The 23143-nt window shown below is 46.6% G+C and overlaps 1 protein-coding gene across 6 annotated transcripts in view; it reads left to right on the top strand.

Moving 5' to 3' along the window:
- Positions 1-23143, top strand: part of UNC79 (unc-79 subunit of NALCN channel complex) — a 179222-nt gene that overhangs the window by 95116 nt on the left and 60963 nt on the right. For 4 of the 6 annotated variants that reach the window (XM_083166032.1, XM_083166033.1, XM_083166029.1 and 1 more), the window contains 7 exons: positions 3571-4725; positions 7151-7258; positions 7455-7571; positions 8396-8479; positions 9126-9228; positions 10127-10267; positions 12124-12162. In XM_083166032.1, coding sequence (XP_083022158.1) covers positions 3571-4725; positions 7151-7258; positions 7455-7571; positions 8396-8479; positions 9126-9228; positions 10127-10267; positions 12124-12162 — 1747 coding nt within the window. The remainder of the gene's footprint in view (positions 1-3570; positions 4726-7150; positions 7259-7454; positions 7572-8395; positions 8480-9125; positions 9229-10126; positions 10268-12123; positions 12163-23143) is intronic. The other 2 variants (XM_083166030.1, XM_083166031.1) reach the window with 2 other exon arrangements.

Below are 23143 nucleotides of genomic sequence, written 5' to 3'. Positions count from 1 at the left end.
GCAGGAGGCGGTGCGCTGCAGAGGAGGACCTGAGCCATGTGGTGCAGGGGGAGTGGACCCAGGCGTGCGGCTATCAGGAGCCGGGCAGTAGGCGATGCGCTGCAGAGGAGGACCCAGGCCGTGTGGTGCAGGCGGAGTGAACCGGGCGTATGGCTGTTAGGAGCTGGGCAGGAGGCGGTGCGCTGCAGAGGAGGACCCGGGCATGCAGCTGTCAAGAGCTGGTCTGGAGAAGGAAGAGGAACTGGGAGTAGAGGAACCGGGCCGTGCGGTGGGCAGGAGGCCATGTGGTGATTGGCAGGCAGGCTGCGCAGAGTGACCTCTGACATCATGTCACGTGGCGCACTGCCGGCATCAGGAGCAGCTGGGCAGCGTCTGAGTGAGTGCTTAGACTTGCGCTTGAAGATGGGATGTTGCCCATAGCAACCAATCAGATTCTACTTCTTATTAACTTAACACCTTCTAGAAGATAATAGATTGAATGATTGGTTGCCCATAGCAACATCCCATCTTCTTATCACTGCAGTCACATTGATGCCCACTTTCTGTGATTGCACACCAGGCCTGGTCTCACCCCGATACTTACACCCAGTCTCAAGTCAAACTGATAAAAAGATGCAGGTTCCAAAAAGTGCTCAGTGACCCTAAATTGTATATAAACCATTGTATATAAACTGTACTGTATCTGTTTCTTGGTAGCACAGGTTAATGATGACCATTTATAAGAAGCACTAAGAGGCTGTAAATCCTCTAATAAACAGAGAATCTGCCTGTAAACACTGATAATACTCTGACATGGCTTCACCTTGAGCAGTGTTACGCAATGACAGAGATTAATAGTGTTTTCTTATGACTATTAATGAACAGAGCTGTTTCCGTGACTCAGCAATATAAGAAATGTTGGGGAGTTACACTGAGCGACTTCAGGGCCTTTTCTAAGTGATCTGATTTGTTAATTTAGGAAATGCCCCTACATCGCTCCGTGTGGGGGCCATAGTGGTAGCGATGTACGGCCCTGCGCGCCGCTAATGTCCAGCGATTAAAACCAGGCATGCTGGATAAATCTGTGTAATCGGTCAGTACTCTCACCGGAGAACACTGGCATTGACACAGCTCTCAGAACACAGTACTGACTCATCGCTGTGCGCTGAGGTGCATTGCCTGCGGGTGACACCCAGTTGTGGCCCACCGCCCCCTGCACCATCGATGTGATGCCACTGAAGAAAGCGGCTCATAGTAAGTCAATACCCAATGATTGGTGAAGTATTATTATTAAGTATTATGGATACGTAAAAGTAGATTTTGCAAAGCTTAGCTGAGTCAAATGGGGCTTCTGGTGTAGTCCTCTCTCAGGATTCCAATTTGCCAATACAAGATTTAGCCCAATCTGGAACACAGCTCGGCAACAGACACACCAAAAAGACACAGTATAGTAATAAAATCATTTTATAATGGAATAAATTAGTTAAAAAACTTGTAATAAAAACAGACAAACAGCTCCTTATTGTGACTGTCCAACAGACGACTGGAATTGAGGGGGAGAGTCTTCCTTGTTCAGCATAATACGATCAACGGAGATGTTTCTTTTGTATGCAGACTTCCTGGTTGATAGTGTTCCTGTTGTCTGGCATATCCGGTTGACACATCGACGGTGTCCAGTTCAACCATGCTTAGTCAAACCCGTCTAGTCAGATGCCTATTTATAGTTGTCCAGGTCTAGATCAACAGTCATGGAAGTTTAGATGCAAGCGTTAGAGCGACGGGAATCTGGTCGGCACAAGTTTTTCATGTTTTTTTGGATGCAGGTCTACTTGGTTCACACTTTACTATCCAAGAGGACATAGAGGTAAAATCTAATGTGGTGCCCGAAACATGCGTGGGGACACTGTGCACTTATACATGTCAACCTATATTGTCATAGCCACCCAAAAAATTGGAAAAACTCATGTCGACCATGTGACTGTCAATCACGCCCCCGTTGACCATAAGCTTCATTTTATTTAGAGAAGCTTCATATATTCTACCTTAAGTGTGCAAAATACCTTCAATTTCATCATTCATTGGGGCCGATTCGAGCGATCCAAATTTGGCCCCACCCCGATGGTTGGGGTTTGCGCATTTCTGCGCACGTGCAAACCTCAACGGCGAACGGCTTCGGCCGATACAGGGCCAGACCGGGGGAACGCCCAGCATTTTCTAGGTCCCCATAAAAACGCTGGACATGCCCCTGGGCCGTCTTCGTTCTAGGGCTCGTAAATAAAGGTTATTTCAGACTGACTTTTGTTAGGAGGAATGATTCGATGGTGGGCAACCATGGAACGATTTCTCGTGCAAGCGGTTCCATGCGAGGGGATGTGTTCGCGTACACCGAGAGGATTCATGGGGGGTGGAGGGGGCGAGCGTTAAGCCGCTTGGTAAGCAACGAACGGCCGCAGCTTGGCAGTAGTGTTGATTCACCCCCATTGGGTATTGGTTTGTTACACGATGGGGATTATTCTGGTTCATTCGCTCGGATGCGAATTTGCATCCTTGTGAGTGAACCAGATCCCGCCTTGCGAATGGTGGTACACCGGCCAACTATGTGCAAGGCGTGTACGTTCGCACTGGCTGTGAATGCGCCGGGGGGGGGGGGGGGTGTGTGTGAAGGTGGGAGCTTAAAGCGGCCACCGAGTCCAGTCTGGTTGGTGCTGCGGCCTCAGCTGCCGACGACCCCGGGGGGTGGGGGGTTTAGGGAATGCGGCGGCCGCCACAGCCGAGTCCCAAGGGGGGTTTACTGTGGCCGCCGCCGAGTCCCACCGCCACCACCGAGTCCCACCACCACCACCGAGTCCGGGGAGGTTGTAGGAGGATGGAATGCGGCCACCACAGCCGACACCTTACCTGGATCCAAGGGAGCGGCTTCAGAATGCCGCCCTCCATGCCTAGACCTGCCTAGTGGTGGCGCCGGCCATGTTCGCAGGCCACTGGGATCCTCCTACATCTTTCGATGGACGCAGAATGTGCACACATATGTAAGTTTGCTCTGAGCAACCTTACATATGTGTGTACGCTCATGGGGGAATTGAGTGGGCAGCTGACAACCGGTGATGTCAGCTGCCCGACCCCCACCTGTCCGTCACGGCCTCATTAGTATGAGAACGCCCAGCGTTCTCAGTAAAACGCCCATGAAACGCAATGATAGGTTTGCACTCACCCAGCGCATGCACAGAAATGCACATGTGCAAAGCGCAAACATCGACCGCTTGCAAACGGACCTGAATAAGGCCCCATGCCTCTTATGATGTTTTATATTGTATAACTACATAACTACTATATATATAGAGATTGAGAGAGTACCTGACATGCCTAGAGGGGTGGTGCCACTGCTGTTTTGGGGAATGAGGACATAGTTAGAAACCTTTTAAGGCCTTGGCGCAGATAACACAATGTAGTTAGTACAGATTTAGCAGCGTGCATTCTGGACGGAATACACAAGCTGCCCAATAAAAGTTGTCTGAATGTGGCTGCCCTTTACTTGCTCTTGAAATGGAGATCAGCTCTAACTGTCACCTTCACTTGTCTTCTCCGTTTCAGGTGAAATAGAGCTGGCGGAATACAGGGAGTCCGGGGACAGCATTCTGCGCTGTGTGAGAGAGGACACTCTTCAGAAGAGAAAGCTGCGCTCCCTTAAGCAGAAGTCCCTGGACATTGGTAATACGGACTCCCTGCTCTTCACTTTGGATGAACACCGCAGGAAGTCTTGCATTGATCGTTGTGACATCAGCCATGCCAACGCCCAAAAGATGAATGACTACCGCCGCTCAAGGCAGAACTCCCCAACCAGTGCTGACAACATAGATGCCAGTGACAATCCATCTGAGAGAGAGAGCTGTCACGAGGTCAGGAGGCCTGTCATACCAGAGGTGAGGTTGAGCTGCATGGAGACGTTTGAGGTCAAGGTGGATTCTCCGGTCAAGCCGCCTTCACCTAGAGAAGATCTAGATCTCATTGACTTGTCTTCAGACTCAACCTCAGGGCCAGAAAAACAATCCATTTTATCCACCTCAGACAGCGACTCTTTGGTGTTCGAGCCGCTCCCGCCATTGAGGATAGTTGAAAGCGACGATGAGGAGTTTCAGCTCATAAACAGTGGATCCATTGTGGTTTCGACGTCTTCAACTCCCACCGGTGCGTCAGTGCTCAGCCTCAGCATGATGCCTTTGGTACATGTAAGTATAGAGGATTGCTCTAAAACCTACACCACTCAGGATTTCAGCTATAAACCAACTTTACGGGCAGATGATGTCCATTCCCAAGCTCCAGAAGATCAAAAAGACTTTGAAGAGTTGGCAAAGCCGGAGGACCTACAGGAGGTCTCCATCGGGAGCCCGCTGACTCTCAAGCAGAAGAGAGACCAACTACGCAAGTCCTGCGCTCTTGCCGACATGTCCGTGGATGACAACTACGAGGACGCCATGGAGGAGAGCAAGTCCCCCGTGAAAAGCGTTCTTCTGAATGTTCCAGAGGACACAGAGAACCAAACGGACAGTGAGAAACCCGATGCAAGCACAGAGTCTGACCCGGAGCAAAATGCGGAACCGAAAGAGGAAACCGAAGAGTCTGAGTTCAAAATACAGATTGTCCCCAGACAAAGAAAGCAACGAAAGATAGCGGTCAGCGCTATACAGAGAGAGTACCTGGACATTACCTTCAATATCCTGGACAAGCTGGGAGAACAGAAAGAATCAGGTAACTTCTTGTCTAGTTATACAGTTAGAATAGGGTGTGTTTATAGCTGCTCCAGTCCTTAGGGTAAAGGTTAATTAGTACATATATGGAGCGCTTATGTGTTTTCCGTAACGAAGAGTGTTAAGTAAGTAACATGTGCCAGTGTGCCGAAAATAAAAACAATTATAGAATAGAATAAAAACTAAATATCTTTTGATTACAGCTTTTTTGAAGAGATACGATGGTGGCAGAGAGTTCCGGTAAATTATCATACATCCGGCTCTCCTTATATGTTGGTGTGGTGGTGATCTATCGATCCGGTGGCTATCGGCACAAGGGGAGGGGATACTGCCCTATGTATGAGGACCAGGGCCGGTGCTAGGTGGGGGGGGGGGGGGAGCCCCGGCCCCGGCCCCCATGTGCTCCACCAGGGGGGGGTTGGGTACTTGTTTCCTAGAACGGCGCCCACGATTTTGATCTTAGGTATCGCAAGGAAAAAAATCGCGTCGGTCGCATCGCATGACCGACGCGATTTTTTTCCTTGCGATACCGCGATTTTACATAGGGAACATTGTTAAATGGCCCAATTGACCCGATTTCACATAGGGAACAATGTTAAATGGCCCACAGACCCCAAATACCCACCCTGAAGTGTGAAATGGCCCCCCCAATTGTTAACGGCACCCCACCATCAACATCAACCCGAAGCGTGGCGAGCGTAGCGTGCCCGCGAGGGCGGCGGTACGCGTCCTCCGACCTTTTCATACCCCCACTATCCACGTCGGCGTGGAGTTGAGAATAGAAAGTATGGCGAGCGCAGCGAGCCACCGAGCCCGAAGCGTGGCGAGCGTAGCCACACTTTCTACTCTCAACTCCACGCCGACGTGGATAGTGGGGGTATGAAAAGGTCGGAGGACGCGTACCGCGTTCACCTGCATCCAGGGGGGTTCCCTGCTCCCGACTACCGCCCTCCAGTGGCCCTGATGAGGACTTGGGTGTCCTAGCCACTGTAGCTACCCCTTTCCTACAGTACCTTACTGGTCCTCTGGCTGGATCGGCTGTTCTTCTCTGCTGAGCATATTCCGCACAGCGGAACAGCCAATCCAACCAGAGAACTCTCCTTCCCAGTGGTTGCTACCTGTTACTCCCACCTCCAAGACCATCCGACGCTGCCTCTAACCTCTGGCATACTCTCTTTTGCTCTTTCAGACTCTCCCCAAAACCTCTACTGCTTCAGACACTCCCACAAATCTCACCTATCCCAACCTAGTCCACCGGATGTCTGCTTGGTCCATTCTTTCCATCATATGTACTGGCAGACACCACTCAGGTGCATGTAAGGGAGGGGTAATCTAGAGTAAGATCAAACACATTATTTCCCCCAGCACACTGAATGATCACAGTAACCAGATTTAAGAACCACATGTTAGCAGAATTCAGAGATCTTGGTTACATATATTTGCCAATACATGGGTAAGCCCTCAAGCCATCTGTCAAGGACATTGCGAAGTATTGGGGGTCACTAGTGCTATGGGCGAGATGTACTAAGTGAAACATGCAGTAAAACCCCCATTTTCAGGGGTTTTACCACATTTTTAAATGTACCTTGTACAGTACATTGTTAAATATCGGGCCGCCACGTCATCACAGGGCAGGCTCCTCCCCCTAGCATATGTCACAGCCGGATGTCCTTCCGGCTGCAGGGGGGAGGGGGAGGCGCCGTAAGGACATCCGACTGTGACATATGCTATGGGGAGGAGGAGTTTCACAGAGGACGGGGGGGGGGGGGGAGCAGGAGTCTGTGGCGGGTGGCGATAGAAGCCTACAGGCTTCTATAGGTGGCGACAGCCGCGATGTGATGGAGACCCCCCGCACACCACATCACAGGTATGGCAGGGGGGCCTCTGTCACCGCACTGTGATGCTAGGCGCATATGTTAATGCGCTAGCATCGCTGCGGTCAGACGCGAGGGGCGGCGATGGATTTAAATACATCCCGCCCTATATCTAGGTGCAGGGTGCTGCACCCCAATTACTTTGTTACCCTTTGTTGTATCTTTGCTCTGTATGGTGCTGCAGAACTTGGTGGCGCCTTACAAATAAATGGTAATCATTCAGTGATGGCTCACCTTGACACTCCAGCTGTTGTTGAACTACACATCCGAGTATGCCCTGCATCAGTTTTAGCATGGCCAAGTAGTAAAACTGTAGCAGGGCATGCTGGGATGTGTAGTTCAACAACAGCTGGAGTGTCAAGGTTAGCCATCACTGTAATAGTCGCTCTGCATAAGTCTACAGGAACAGTATCGGACCTGCTGAAATTCGGTGTGTTGGAGAACATTCCTCATCTACAATACAGCACATGCGTTCAGTGCAATCATTTCACCAAATATTTACCATCACATTCACTCAAGTTCTTATCAGACTGTCTCTTGCTATTATTACAGAGGCTGAATCTAAGGGGCTTTCCATTTTGGAAATGCCCAGAGAATCATCGTCGGCACCCACCCTGGAAGCTGGGGTTCCCGAGCCCATTAGCCGCTCATCCCTCACAAGTAGGTCCCCGGCGCTGCTGCATACTGTACGCCGTACATGTCACATTAATGTACATAGGAGCAGACGTTATGAAATGATTGGGGTGCTCAGTAAGATGGGGTGTACCCACCCCCGCAGCACTGGCTCCAATGACACAGTACATGTAAGAATAATTGTCATTGTGCTGCTGATACAGCATCATTCTTATTTACGTAGCACAATATAGGCAGATGAAGAGGGGCTCTTTGGGGGCTCTTACCATGGCCCAGATCATGAAGAGGCAGCTTGAACACCAATCCAGTGCACCCCACAACATCAATACCTGGGATCCAGGTAGGTTAAGACCACTTACCTCTCACCTGGAGCATTAACAATCACACCCACATATTAAAGGGGAAGCATCATCAAACTTGTGTTTCTGGAGGTCAGAGTTCACTGTGTGTAAGAACAGCAGGGTTCAGTAGGATTTGCCGACATTCAAAATACCGACGGTGAAAATGCCGACAAGCATTGGCAGACATGCCAAATAACGATATGTTCTAAATGCCGGCATTTATTATGCTGACATGGTCCGAATGGCGACATTTCCAATGTCGACATGTCAAAAAGTTGACTTTTTTGGTGTCTATGTCAACATGACATATATATACTGTATATCCCACATATAAGTTTGTATGGGTCATTGAGTCGACCACTGAAGGTCAACGTGGCTTAAAGCGACACATGAAGAATGTCGACTTGTCTAAGGTCGACATGGTTCGAAGGTTGACACAAGCATTAACTCAACAATCAAAAGGTGGACATGGCTTTTTAACTATTTTGTCCCGGATGTCGACCTAGTCGACCATGGTCAACGCGTCAGTGTACCGCATCCCCTAGCATGGCTTCGGGCACGGTGCCTCCCTGTGCCTGGCACACTATTATTACGTGATGTAAGAACAAGTCGGTATTAAAGAAAAAACTCGTTACCATGTCGACATTTTGACATGTCGGCAATTTAAACATGTAGACACAAAGAATGTCTGCATTTTGAATTGTCTGTATTTTGACTGTCTGACGGTATTTTTTACATTTGAAAAATTGACTTCATCCCAAACAGCATTCTCCACGTCAAATGTGGAACAGTGGTTAACGGTGCTTGTATTCTTTTGATATAGATGATCCCAAAATTGCACATGAAGTCTTGGGGAGCATTTCCGAGGTCTCCATGGGAAGGACGAGTATCCCTTACATTCAGATTGGTGTGTAACATTCAGCACTTTACATTTCAATTTGACATGATTTGCAAAACTTTATGGGCCAAATGTGATAGGCCAGGGTGATTTTGCAGTTTTATTAATTGCCGATTTAAAGAATGAGAAACTCTCCCAAAATCTCTCACTTTCTAATTGTCCATCGCGTAGTAATAAGCAAAGCATGTGTTCTGTGGACTCGCCACTAGATGGTGCTGTTCGATATGGCTGTACTGCAATTCATACAAGTGGGCGTAGTTTTATTGTGTTCTGGCTCCCTCTCGGTTAGTCACCACTAGGCAGATACCTAGTGTGCCCAATAGGTATGTAATACCTGTGCCAGGATACGTAACTGACATAAATGCCCTAGGGGCTATTTTAGAAAACCTTCTAAATAAGAGAAGTTGCTCCTAGCAACTAAGAACATCCTATAGTAATATTGGTTGCTAGGGGCAACTTCTCCACCTGTGGTTGTTTGAGGTGCGATAAATCTCCATTATTGGTATTTGATATATCCCCTATATACACAGTATATATATATATATATATATATATATATATATATATATATATATATATATATATATATATATATATATATATATATATATATATATATATATAGACATCATTGTTTATTGTTGTATCTTTGAAGGGGCAACCAAGTCCAGTCTACTCTCCGCCCCGAGTATTGTCAGCATGTTTGTCCCGGCACCTGAAGATTTCTCAGATGACCAGCCCACAATAATGTCTGACAAGTAAGTGCCCAGCAAAACGTCACACAGAAGAAGGATTTGGTCATCTCCCAACAACGGTCCCCATGCCCTTTAGATTTAGCAAAATGTTATATAGAACATTAAACTAATTATGCATATTTAATGCTAATTTCTATATAATGACTAATATAACTGATAAGGCATCGCAATAATGGCTTGTATGGTTGATGAACCACAGCTGGAAAATATATTTGTCATTTTAGATTAATATAGGCATTTTGATACTATATGGCCATAAGGTATACAATAGTGAAATAGTGAAGTGGGTTTGTAGTAGGGATGGGCCATCCCTAGGTTGTAGACTAAATAATGTTGAAAGTGTTGAGTAAGGAGAAACATGAAAAAAGAATGTAGCACATACCCTGTACCCTCAAATGGGACAGTCTGTCAGTCACATCCTAAGGCTTGATCATACTTACAGACTTATTCTATCTCCTCTCCGGGAGAAGCCCAGAGAGGAGACCAATACTGCTGCCAGAAGGGGTGGGACAAGGCTGATGTCAGCAAGCCCTGCCCCGATGCCACTCAAACTCTGCAATTTGTGGGTCCATGGCTGGGGGGAGGGGCTAAAATGCAGAGAAATGACGCGATTCGTGTCATTTTAGCCTTGCCCCTTTGACGCAGACCTGCAAAATCCCGGACTCGGTGGACTTGGTGCAGAAGTGAAGGGGGGTGCGGAGGCTGCGAGGGGAAAGTGGGAGACTTGCCTACCTTCCCGGGGAAGGGGGGGGGGGGGGCTTTGCTGCAGTGTATAAAATGGTGATTATTGTCACTTTAAATCGCATGGCAAAAACACCAAAAGTTTTCTGTTTGCAAAACATAGTCTGAGTGACAGGTTGACGGTCCCTTAGGTAACGTGGATAATTTACATCTTTTACAGGTGTCATGACTGCGGAGCCATATTAGAAGAGTATGACGAGGAAACGTTGGGCCTTGCTATAGTCGTCCTCCTGACGTTCATCCACCTGAGTCCTGATTTGGCTGCTCCTTTGCTGCTAGATATCATGCAGTCTGTAGGAAGGTAAGCTAGTGCTACATTGTCCCTAAGGATATGGATCTAGAACTATCTACCTATCAGTTACTAGATTTTACACCACGCCATAGGAAATGAAGAAATACACAGCTGTAAAACATCTCCCAGGAAGAGGCAATTCTGGAACTTTTTAAAGTCTGGGTGACGCTATCGCTTTTGTATTTTCTCTGTACACATATATGTTAGCTTAGCAGTCGTTTTCATAGGGTAATGAGAATATTTGCTATACTTCTCTGATGTATACATTTGCACTTACAGTACAGTGAGAGTCAGTGTACAATACAGAGAACCAGTAAACGGTATGGCCTGCAGTTCGATGACTATGCGGCACGATTTTGTGAAGTTGCCTATATAAGAGGTATTGGGGGTTAATTTGCTAAAATGGGGGTTCCATTAAAGATGGAATGTTGCTATAAACAATCAATCAGATTCTATCTATTTTCATTTAGAAGGTTCTAAATAAATAAAAAGTCGATTCTGATTGGTTGCTATGGGAAACATCCCATCTTCAATAGAACTCTCATCTTAGTAAATTATCCCCTCCAGCTGGCCATACACTACCGTGATTTTACCCGATTTCATGACCTGATGCGCCGGAATCGGGTGAAAAGCTAATTGCATGTGTTTTAGATCTGATCCGATCCCTTGCACATCGGTCCTGTGGGCATCGGATCGGAGCCCCTTGAGTGCTGCATGTAGGATCGGACAGCCTCCGGCAGCACTTGCTGGGATCACATTCGATGTTTCAAATGCGATCCTGTAACCCAGGAAGGTTCAAGGGGGATCAGCTGCGACCCCCCCCCCCCCCCCCCCCACACACACACAGCTCTCGCTGGCAGCCTGGACCCAGCCTCCCCTCTTCCTTACCCCAGTGCTGTATGGATGTACAAGTCTAAACCCCCCCCCCCCGTCAGTGTCCACCACAACAGAAAGGGACAGCAAGGGTAAAAGAAGAACATATATAAGAGTGAGGCAGATGGAGGAAGTAATATATATCAGAGACTGATGAGGGGAAGGAGGACAGAGATGAGATAAAGTGGCAGACTGGTGGAGGGGGGGGGGGCAAAAGGAACAGAGGTGAAAGAGAGTGAAAGAGAGATTAGGGAGGGAGGTTGGACAGATGAGAGAGAGATGGGGGGGGCAGAGATGAGATAAAGTGGCAAACTGGCAGAGGGTGGCAGAAGGAACAGAGGTGAAAGAGAGATGAGGGAGGGAGGTTGGACAGATGAGAGAGAGATGGGGAGGGGGACAGAGATGAGAGAGAGATGAGGGAGGGTGGTTGGGCCGAGATGGTAAAGAGATGGAGAGGGGTACAGAGAGGAGATAGTGATGGGGAGGGGGACAGAGATGAGATGGGGAGGGGGACAGAGATGAGAGAGACAAGGGAGGAGAACAGAGATGCATTGGAGAGGTGGAGGGTGGACAGACGTGAGAGAGGCAGGAGTACAAAGATGACAGAGAGATAAGACCTGGGGGGGGGGGGGGGGCAGGAAAGATATAGTTGACAGATAGAGAAAGAAGGGGGACAGGAGGAGGGAGGGACTAAGATGACAGAGTGAGAGACTGACAGACAGGGGGACATGTAGGAGGAAATATGAAGACAGACACCTTCCCATAATAGCCAGTGACCCAACAATGAACAAGTCCAGAATACTAATAATACCAATGAGAAGACAACGTGTCAGGGGATATCCGTCTACTGTTACGTAGCCTGTGTACAGGTCTGAGCCTTACCCAGAAAGTGCGAGAAAAGCGTGCGCAGTTCCTTATATCGGCCACCGATGTTATAAAGGTGCGTCACTATCTGAAGAATCCTTTCTACTACTTTATCCCTGTGCTTTCAGATTGGCCTGCAGTACCAGTTTCTCCAGCCAAGCAGAAAGGTAATAGAACTGTCCTGGTGTCAGCTGGCGCAGAGATACCACACTGGTGTACAGGCACCAATGGTTCCATACATACTTGTATTGCTTGTGTCAGACAAAGGTTTTGCTTTGTGGTCAGTTCACATGTAGCCTATGGTAAACTCTGGGATGTAACTCATGTACAACCTTCATCCCTCTCCTTTCCACACAGCTTTGATACCCGTATCTTTGTCACTGCAAGACTTGTCCTCTATCACCTGTATGGCGGCAGATAATCTCTATGGCACAGGGTCTCAAACTCGGTCCTCGGGACCCCACCCAGTGCATGTCTCACAAGTGAAATAATTAGCTCCACCTGTAGATCTTTTAAAATGTGTCAATGAGTAATGAGTGCACCTGCCGGGTGACCTGGAAGAGGTTAACTGTGTGGGTTCCTGAGGACCGAGTTTGAGAAAACCTGCTCTAGGGTATATTCTTTCTGTTGGAGCAAGGTGCTGCAAATGCACAATGCTGCCACTAGGGGAGCTCGAAGCCTTACATGTTAGATCTGGGATCCATTATGTAATCACCATAATGCAGTGGTTCCCAAACTTTTTTTTGAATCACGGCGCCCTAGAGTATCAAACATTTTTTCGTGGCACCCTTAGGCCTAAAGTTTCTTATTTCCAGGTCAGGAAACAAATTTTATGTTACGTCAATTGTATATAAATGTCAACCTTAGGTTTAATTAAGTGGTGAGGGACAGGATTAGCTTCTGTATGTCCACATACTTTATGATTGGCAGCCGCCAACACTGCTAATTGACTGTTACATTGACCATATATAATTGGTATTGGTACTGGACCACCAACCCCGAGCACCAGTGCAAGTGTCCAGAGGCACCCCAGGGTGCCATGGCACACAGTTTGGGAACCACTGACCTAGTGCAAAATGAGTGTAAAGGTCCATACACACTGTGCGATTATGCCCAGCGCGTATGGACATAATACCAGCAGATGAGCGGCTTTCTCGGTGATGATGCGGGAGTGCGCAGCAGCTCTCATCGCCGGGCCATACATATCGGGTGGCTTTGAGCTGAAAGTTGGTGTTTTGAGCGGCTTTCAGCTCAAAATCGCCCAGTGTGTATGGGTCTTTAGATTTAATTTATTTTTCTAATGAAGAGCAACCAAGTGCAATGGCTGTAACCTTACAGTTGGATGTAGATGACATTTCTAGTGTCATGATGTAATGATAGCGATTAGCAGTGACAATGATATGATGTATTGGTAATCAGAGCCTTCAGCTTTAAACTGAATTATCTGAGGGAGTCAAAGGTAAATGAGACATCAAACTCATTACCTCATTATTATCTGTTATTAATTACTTTCACCGTGTCTAACCGTCTGGTTAAGAACTTTTTTTTTACACTCTATACAGACATAAAACACTACACCCCAACATGTCCTGGCCATAATACATCTATTACACCCTATATAAACATAGGACACTACACCCCAACATGTCCTGACCACTTGCGATAATACATCTATTACACCCTATACAGACATAGGACACTACACCCCAACATGACCTGACCGCTGGCTATAATACATCTATTACACCCTATACAGACATAGGACACTACACCCCAACATGTCCTGACCGCTGGCCATAATACATCTATTACACCCTATACAGACATAGGACACTACATCCCCAACATGTCCTGACCACTGACCATAATACATCTATTACACCCTATACAGACATAGGACACTACACCCCCAGCATGACCTGACCGCTGGCCATAATACATCTATTACACCCTATACAGACATAGGACACTACACCCCAACATGTCCTGACCACTGGCCATAATACATCTATTACACCCTATACAGACATAGGACACTACACCCCAACATGTCCTGACCACTGGCCATAATACATCTATTACACCCTATACAGACACAGAACACTACACCCCAACATGTCCTGACCACTGGCCATAATTCATCTATTACACCCTATACAGACATAGGACACTACACCCCCAACATGTCCTGACCACTGACCATAATACATCTATTACACCTTATACAGACATAGGACACTACACCCCAACGTGTCCTGACCACTGGCTATAATACATCTATTACACCCTATACAGACATAGGACACTACACCCCAACATGTCCTGACCACTGGCCATAATACATCTATTACGCCCTATACAGACATAGGACACTACACCCCAACATGTCCTGACCACTGGCCATAATACATCTATTACACCCTATACAGACATAGGACACTACACCCAACATGTCCTGACCGCTGGCCATAATACATCTATTACACCCTATATAAACATAGGACACTACACCCCAACATGTCCTGACCGCTGGCCATAATACATCTATTACACCCTATACAGACACAGGACACTACACCCCCAACATGTCCTGACCGCTGGCCATAATACATCTATTACACCCTATACAGACATAGGACACTACACCCCCAACATGTCCTGACCGCTGACCATAATACATCTATTACACCCTATACAGACATAGGACACTACACCCCCAACATGTACTGACCACTGGCCATAATACATCTATTACACCCTATACAGACATAGGACACTACATCCCAACATGACCTGACCGCTGACCATAATACATCTATTACACCTTATACAGACATAGGACACTACACCCCAACGTGTCCTGACCACTGGCTATAATACATCTATTACACCCTATACATACATAGGACACTACACTTCAACATGTCCTGACCACTGGCCATAATACATCTATTACACCCTATACAGACATAGGACACTACACCCCCAACATGTCCTGACCACTGGCCATAATACATCTATTACACCCTATACAGACATAGGACACTACACCCCAACATGTCCTGACCACTGGCCATAATACATCTATTACACCCTATACAGACATAGTACACTACACCCCAACATGTCCTGACCGCCGGCCATAATACATCTATTACACCCTATACAGACATAGGACACTACATCCCAACATGACCTGACCGCTGACCATAATACATCTATTACACCCTATACAGACATAGGACACTACACCCCAACATGTCCTGACCACTGGCCATAATACATCTATTACACCCTATACAGACATAGGACCCTACACCCCAACATGTCCTGACCGCTGGCCGTAATACATCTATTACACCCTATACAGACATAGGACACTACACCCCAACATGTCCTGACCACTGGCCATAATACATCTATTACACCCTATACAGACATAGGACACTACACCCAACATGTCCTGACCGCTGGCCATAATACATCTATTACACCCTATACAGACACAGGACACTACACCCCCAACATGTCCTGACCGCTGCCCATAATACATCTATTACACCCTATACAGACATAGGACACTACACCCCCAACATGTCCTGACCGCTGACCATAATACATCTATTACACCCTATACAGACATAGGACACTACACCCCCAACATGTACTGACCACTGGCCATAATACATCTATTACACCCTATACAGACATAGGACACTACACCCCCAACATGTCCTGACCGCTGCCCATAATACATCTATTACACCCTATACAGACATAGGACACTACACCCCAACATGTCCTGACCACTGGCCATAATACATCTATTACACCCTATACAGACATAGGACACTACACCCCCAACATGTCCTGACCGCTGCCCATAATACATCTATTACACCCTATACAGACATAGGACACTACACCCCAACATGTCCTGACCACTGGCCATAATACATCTATTACACCCTATACAGACATAGGACACTACACCCCAACATGTCCTGACCGCTGACCATAATACATCTATTACACCCTATACAGACATAGGACACTACACCCCCAACATGTCCTGACCGCTGACCATAATACATCTATTACACCCTATACAGACATAGGACACTACACCCCCAACATGTCCTGACCGCTGACCATAATACATCTATTACACCCTATACAGACATAGGACACTACACCCCAACATGTCCTGACCACTGGCCATAATACATCTATTACACCCTATACAGACATAGGACACTACACCCCAACATGTCCTGACCGCTGAGCATAATACATCTATTACACCCTATACAGACATAGGACACTACACCCCAACATGTCCTGACCACTGACCATAATACATCTATTACACCCTATACAGACATAGGACACTACACCCCCAACATGTCCTGACCACTGGCCATAATACATCTATTACACCCTATACAGACATAGGACACTACACCCCCAACATGTCCTGACCACTGGCCATAATACATCTATTACACCCTATACAGACATAGGACACTACACCCCAACATGTCCTGACCACTGGCCATAATACATCTATTACACCCTATACAGACATAGGACACTACACCCCAACATGTCCTGGCCATAATACATCTATTACACCCTATACAGACATAGGACACTACACCACCAACATGTCCTGACCACTGGCCATAATACATCTATTACACCCTATACAGACACAGGACACTACACCCCAACATGTCCTGACCGCTGACCATAATACATCTATTACACCCTATACAGACATAGGACACTAAACCCCAACATATCCTGACCGCTGGCCATAATACATCTATTACACCCTATACAGACACAGGACACTACACCCCCAACATGTCCTGACCGCTGGCCATAATACATCTATTACACCCTATACACACACATAGGACACTACACCCCCAACATGTCCTGACCACTGGCCATAATACATCTATTACACCCTATACAGACATAGGACACTACACCCAACATGTCCTGACCGCTGGCCATAATACATCTATTACACCCTATACAGACACAGGACACTACACCCCCAACATGTCCTGACCGCTGCCCATAATACATCTATTACACCCTATACAGACATAGGACACTACACCCCCAACATGTCCTGACCGCTGACCATAATACATCTATTACACCCTATACAGACATAGGACACTACACCCCCAACATGTACTGACCACTGGCCATAATACATCTATTACACCCTATACAAACATAGGACACTACACCCCCAACATGTCCTGACCGCTGCCCATAATACATCTATTACACCCTATACAGACATAGGACACTACACCCCAACATGTCCTGACCACTGGCCATAATACATCTATTACACCCTATACAGACATAGGACACTACACCCCCAACATGTCCTGACCGCTGCCCATAATACATCTATTACACCCTATACAGACATAGGACACTACACCCCAACATGTCCTGACCACTGGCCATAATACATCTATTACACCCTATACAGACATAGGACACTACACCCCAACATGTCCTGACCGCTGACCATAATACATCTATTACACCCTATACAGACATAGGACACTACACCCCCAACATGTCCTGACCGCTGACCATAATACATCTATTACACCCTATACAGACATAGGACACTACACCCCCAACATGTCCTGACCGCTGACCATAATACATCTATTACACCCTATACAGACATAGGACACTACACCCCAACATGTCCTGACCACTGGCCATAATACATCTATTACACCCTATACAGACATAGGACACTACACCCCAACATGTCCTGACCGCTGAGCATAATACATCTATTACACCCTATACAGACATAGGACACTACACCCCAACATGTCCTGACCACTGACCATAATACATCTATTACACCCTATACAGACATAGGACACTACACCCCCAACATGTCCTGACCACTGGCCATAATACATCTATTACACCCTATACAGACATAGGACACTACACCCCCAACATGTCCTGACCACTGGCCATAATACATCTATTACACCCTATACAGACATAGGACACTACACCCCAACATGTCCTGGCCATAATACATCTATTACACCCTATACAGACATAGGACACTACACCACCAACATGTCCTGACCACTGGCCATAATACATCTATTACACCCTATACAGACACAGGACACTACACCCCAACATGTCCTGACCGCTGACCATAATACATCTATTACACCCTATACAGACATAGGACACTACACCCCAACATGTCCTGACCGCTGACCATAATACATCTATTACACCCTATACAGACACAGGACACTACACCCCAACATGTCCTGACCGCTGGCCATAATACATCTATTACACCCTATACAGACATAGGACACTACACCCCAACATGTCCTGACCGCTGACCATAATACATCTATTACACCCTATACAGACATAGGACACTACACCACCAACATGTCCTGACCACTGGCCATAATACATCTATTACACCCTATACAGACACAGGACACTACACCCCAACATGTCCTGACCGCTGACCATAATACATCTATTACACCCTATACAGACACAGGACACTACACCCCCAACATGTCCTGACCGCTGGCCATAATACATCTATTACACCCTATATAGACATAGGACACTACACCCCAACATGTCCTGACCACTGGCCATAATACATCTATTACACCCTATACAGACACAGGACACTACACCCCAACATGTCCTGACCACTGGCCATAATACATCTATTACACCCTATATAAACATAGGACACTACACCCCAACATGTCCTGGCCATAATACATCTATTACACCCTATACAGACATAGGACACTACACCCCAACATGTCCTGACCGCTGGCCATACTACATCTATTACACCCTATACAGACATAGGACACTACACCCCAACATATCCTGACCGCTGACCATAATACATCTATTACACCCTATACAGACATAGGACACTACACCCCCACATGTCCTGACCACTGGCCATACTACATCTATTACACCCTATACAGACATAGGACACTACACCCCAACATGTCCTCACCGCTGGCCGTAATACATCTATTACACCCTATACAGACATAGGACACTACACCCCAACATGTCCTGACCACTGGCCATAATACATCTATTACACCCTATACAGACATAGGACACTACACCCAACATGTCCTGACCGCTGGCCATAATACATCTATTACACCCTATATAAACATAGGACACTACACCCCAACATGTCCTGACCGCTGGCCATAATACATCTATTACACCCTATATAGACATAGGACACTACACCACCAACATGTCCTGACCACTGGCCATAATACATCTATTACACCCTATACAGACATAGGACACTACACCCCAACATGTCCTGACCGCTGGCCATAATACATCTATTACACCCTATACAGACATAGGACACTACACCCCAACATGTCCTGACCGCTGACCATAATACATCTATTACACCCTATACAGACATAGGACACTACACCCCCAACATGTCCTGACCGCTGACCATAATACATCTATTACACCCTATACAGACATAGGACACTACACCCCAACATGTCCTGACCACTGGCCATAATACATCTATTACACCCTATACAGACATAGGACACTACACCCCCAACATGTCCTGACCGCTGCCCATAATACATCTATTACACCCTATACAGACATAGGACACTACACCCCAACATGTCCTGACCACTGGCCATAATACATCTATTACACCCTATACAGACATAGGACACTACACCCCAACATGTCCTGACCGCTGACCATAATACATCTATTACACCCTATACAGACATAGGACACTACACCCCCAACATGTCCTGACCGCTGACCATAATACATCTATTACACCCTATACAGACATAGGACACTACACCCCCAACATGTCCTGACCGCTGACCATAATACATCTATTACACCCTATACAGACATAGGACACTACACCCCAACATGTCCTGACCGCTGGCCATAATACATCTATTACACCCTATACAGACATAGGACACTACACCCCAACATGTCCTGACCGCTGAGCATAATACATCTATTACACCCTATACAGACATAGGACACTACACCCCAACATGTCCTGACCACTGACCATAATACATCTATTACACCCTATACAGACATAGGACACTACACTCCCAACATGTCCTGACCACTGGCCATAATACATCTATTAAACCCTATACAGACATAGGACACTACACCCCAACATGTCCTGACCGCTGACCATAATACATCTATTACACCCTATACAGACATAGGACACTACACCACCAACATGTCCTGACCACTGGCCATAATACATCTATTACACCCTATACAGACACAGGACACTACACCCCAACATGTCCTGACCGCTGACCATAATACATCTATTACACCCTATACAGACACAGGACACTACACCCCCAACATGTCCTGACCGCTGGCCATAATACATCTATTACACCCTATACAGACACAGGACACTACACCCCAACATGTCCTGACCGCTGGCCATAATACATCTATTACACCCTATATAGACATAGGACACTACACCCCAACATGTCCTGACCACTGGCCATAATACATCTATTACACCCTATACAGACACAGGACACTACACCCCAACATGTCCTGACCACTGGCCATAATACATCTATTACACCCTATATAAACATAGGACACTACACCCCAACATGTCCTGGCCATAATACATCTATTACACCCTATACAGACATAGGACACTACACCCCAACATGTCCTGACCGCTGGCCATACTACATCTATTACACCCTATACAGACATAGGACACTACACCCCAACATATCCTGACCGCTGACCATAATACATCTATTACACCCTATACAGACATAGGACACTACACCCCCACATGTCCTGACCACTGGCCATACTACATCTATTACACCCTATACAGACATAGGACACTACACCCCAACATGTCCTCACCGCTGGCCATAATAAATCTATTACACCCTATACAGACATAGGACACTACACCCCAACATGTCCTGACCACTGGCCATAATACATCTATTACACCCTATACAGACATAGGACACTACACCCCAACATGTCCTGACCACTGGCCATAATACATCTATTACACCCTATACAGACACAGGACACTACACCCCCAACATGTCCTGACCGCTGGCCATAATACATCTATTACACCCTATATAAACATAGGACACTACACCCCAACATGTCCTGACCACTGGCCATACTACATCTATTACACCCTATACAGACATAGGACACTACACCCCAACATGTCCTGACCACTGGCCATACTACATCTATTACACCCTATACAGACATAGGACACTACACCCCAACATGTCCTGACCGCTGGCCATAATACATCTATTACACCCTATACAGACATAGGACACTACACCCCAACATGTCCTGACCACTGGCCATAATACATCTATTACACCCTATACAGACATAGGACACTACACCCCAACATGTCCTGACCACTGACCATAATACATCTATTACACCCTATACAGACATAGGACACTACACCCCAACATGTCCTGACCACTGGCCATAATACATCTATTACACCCTATACAGACACAGGACACTACACCCCCAACATGTCCTGACCGCTGGCCATAATACATCTATTACACCCTATATAAACATAGGACACTACACCCCAACATGTCCTGACCACTGGCCATAATACATCTATTACACCCTATACAGACATAGGACACTACATCCCAACATGTCCTGACCGCTGGCCATAATACATCTATTACACCCTATACAGACATAGGACACTACACCACCAACATGTCCTGACCGCTGCCCATAATACATCTATTACACCCTATACAGACAAAGGACACTACACCCCCAACATGACCTGACCGCTGGCCATAATACATCTATTACACCCTATACAGACATAGGACACTATACCCCAACATGTCCTGACCGCTGGCCATAATACATCTATTACACCCTATACAGACATAGGACACTACACCCCAACATGTCCTGACCACTGGCCATAATACATCTATTACACCCTATATAAACATAGGACACTACACCCCAACATGTCCTGACCACTGGCCATAATACATCTATTACACCCTATACAGACATAGGACACTACACCCCAACATGTCCTGGCCATAATACATCTATTACACCCTATACAGACATAGGACACTACACCCCAACATGTCCTGACCACTGGCCATAATACATCTATTACACCCTATATAAACATAGGACACTACACCCCAACATGTCCTGACCACTGGCCATAATACATCTATTACACTCTATACAGACATAGGACACTACACCCCAACATGTCCTGACCGCCGGCCATAGTACATCTATTACACCCTATACAGACATAGGACACTACACCCCAACATGTCCTGACCGCTGGCCATAATACATCTATTACACCCTATACAGACATAGGACACTACACCCCAACATGACCTGACCACTGGCCATAATACATCTATTACACCCAATACAGACATAGGACACTACACCCCAACATGTCCTGACCGCTGCCCATAATACATCTATTACACCCTATACAGACATAGGACACTACACCCCAACATGTCCTGACCGCTGGCCATAATACATCTATCACACCCTATACAGACACAGAACACTACACCCCAACATGTCCTGACCACTGGCCATAATACATCTGTTACACCCTATACAGACATAGGACACTACACCCCAACATGTCCTGACCACTGGCCATAATACATCTATTACACCCTATACAGACATAGGACACTACACCCCAACATGTCCTGACCGCTGCCCATAATACATCTATTACACCCTATACAGACAAAGGACACTACACCCCCAACATGTCCTGACCGCTGACCATAATACATCTATTACACCCTATACAGACATAGGACACTACACCCCCAACATGTCCTGACCGCTGACCATAATACATCTATTACACCCTATACAGACATAGGACACTACACCCCCAACATGTCCTGACCGCTGACCATAATACATCTATTACACCCTATACAGACA

Source organism: Crinia signifera, chromosome 12 (genome assembly GCF_055691185.1).
Source record: "Crinia signifera chromosome 12, ASM5569118v1, whole genome shotgun sequence".
Classification (NCBI taxonomy): domain Eukaryota; kingdom Metazoa; phylum Chordata; class Amphibia; order Anura; family Myobatrachidae; genus Crinia; species Crinia signifera.
Note: the sequence above shows the minus strand (reverse complement) of the source record. Positions and strands in the feature narration are given on the sequence as shown.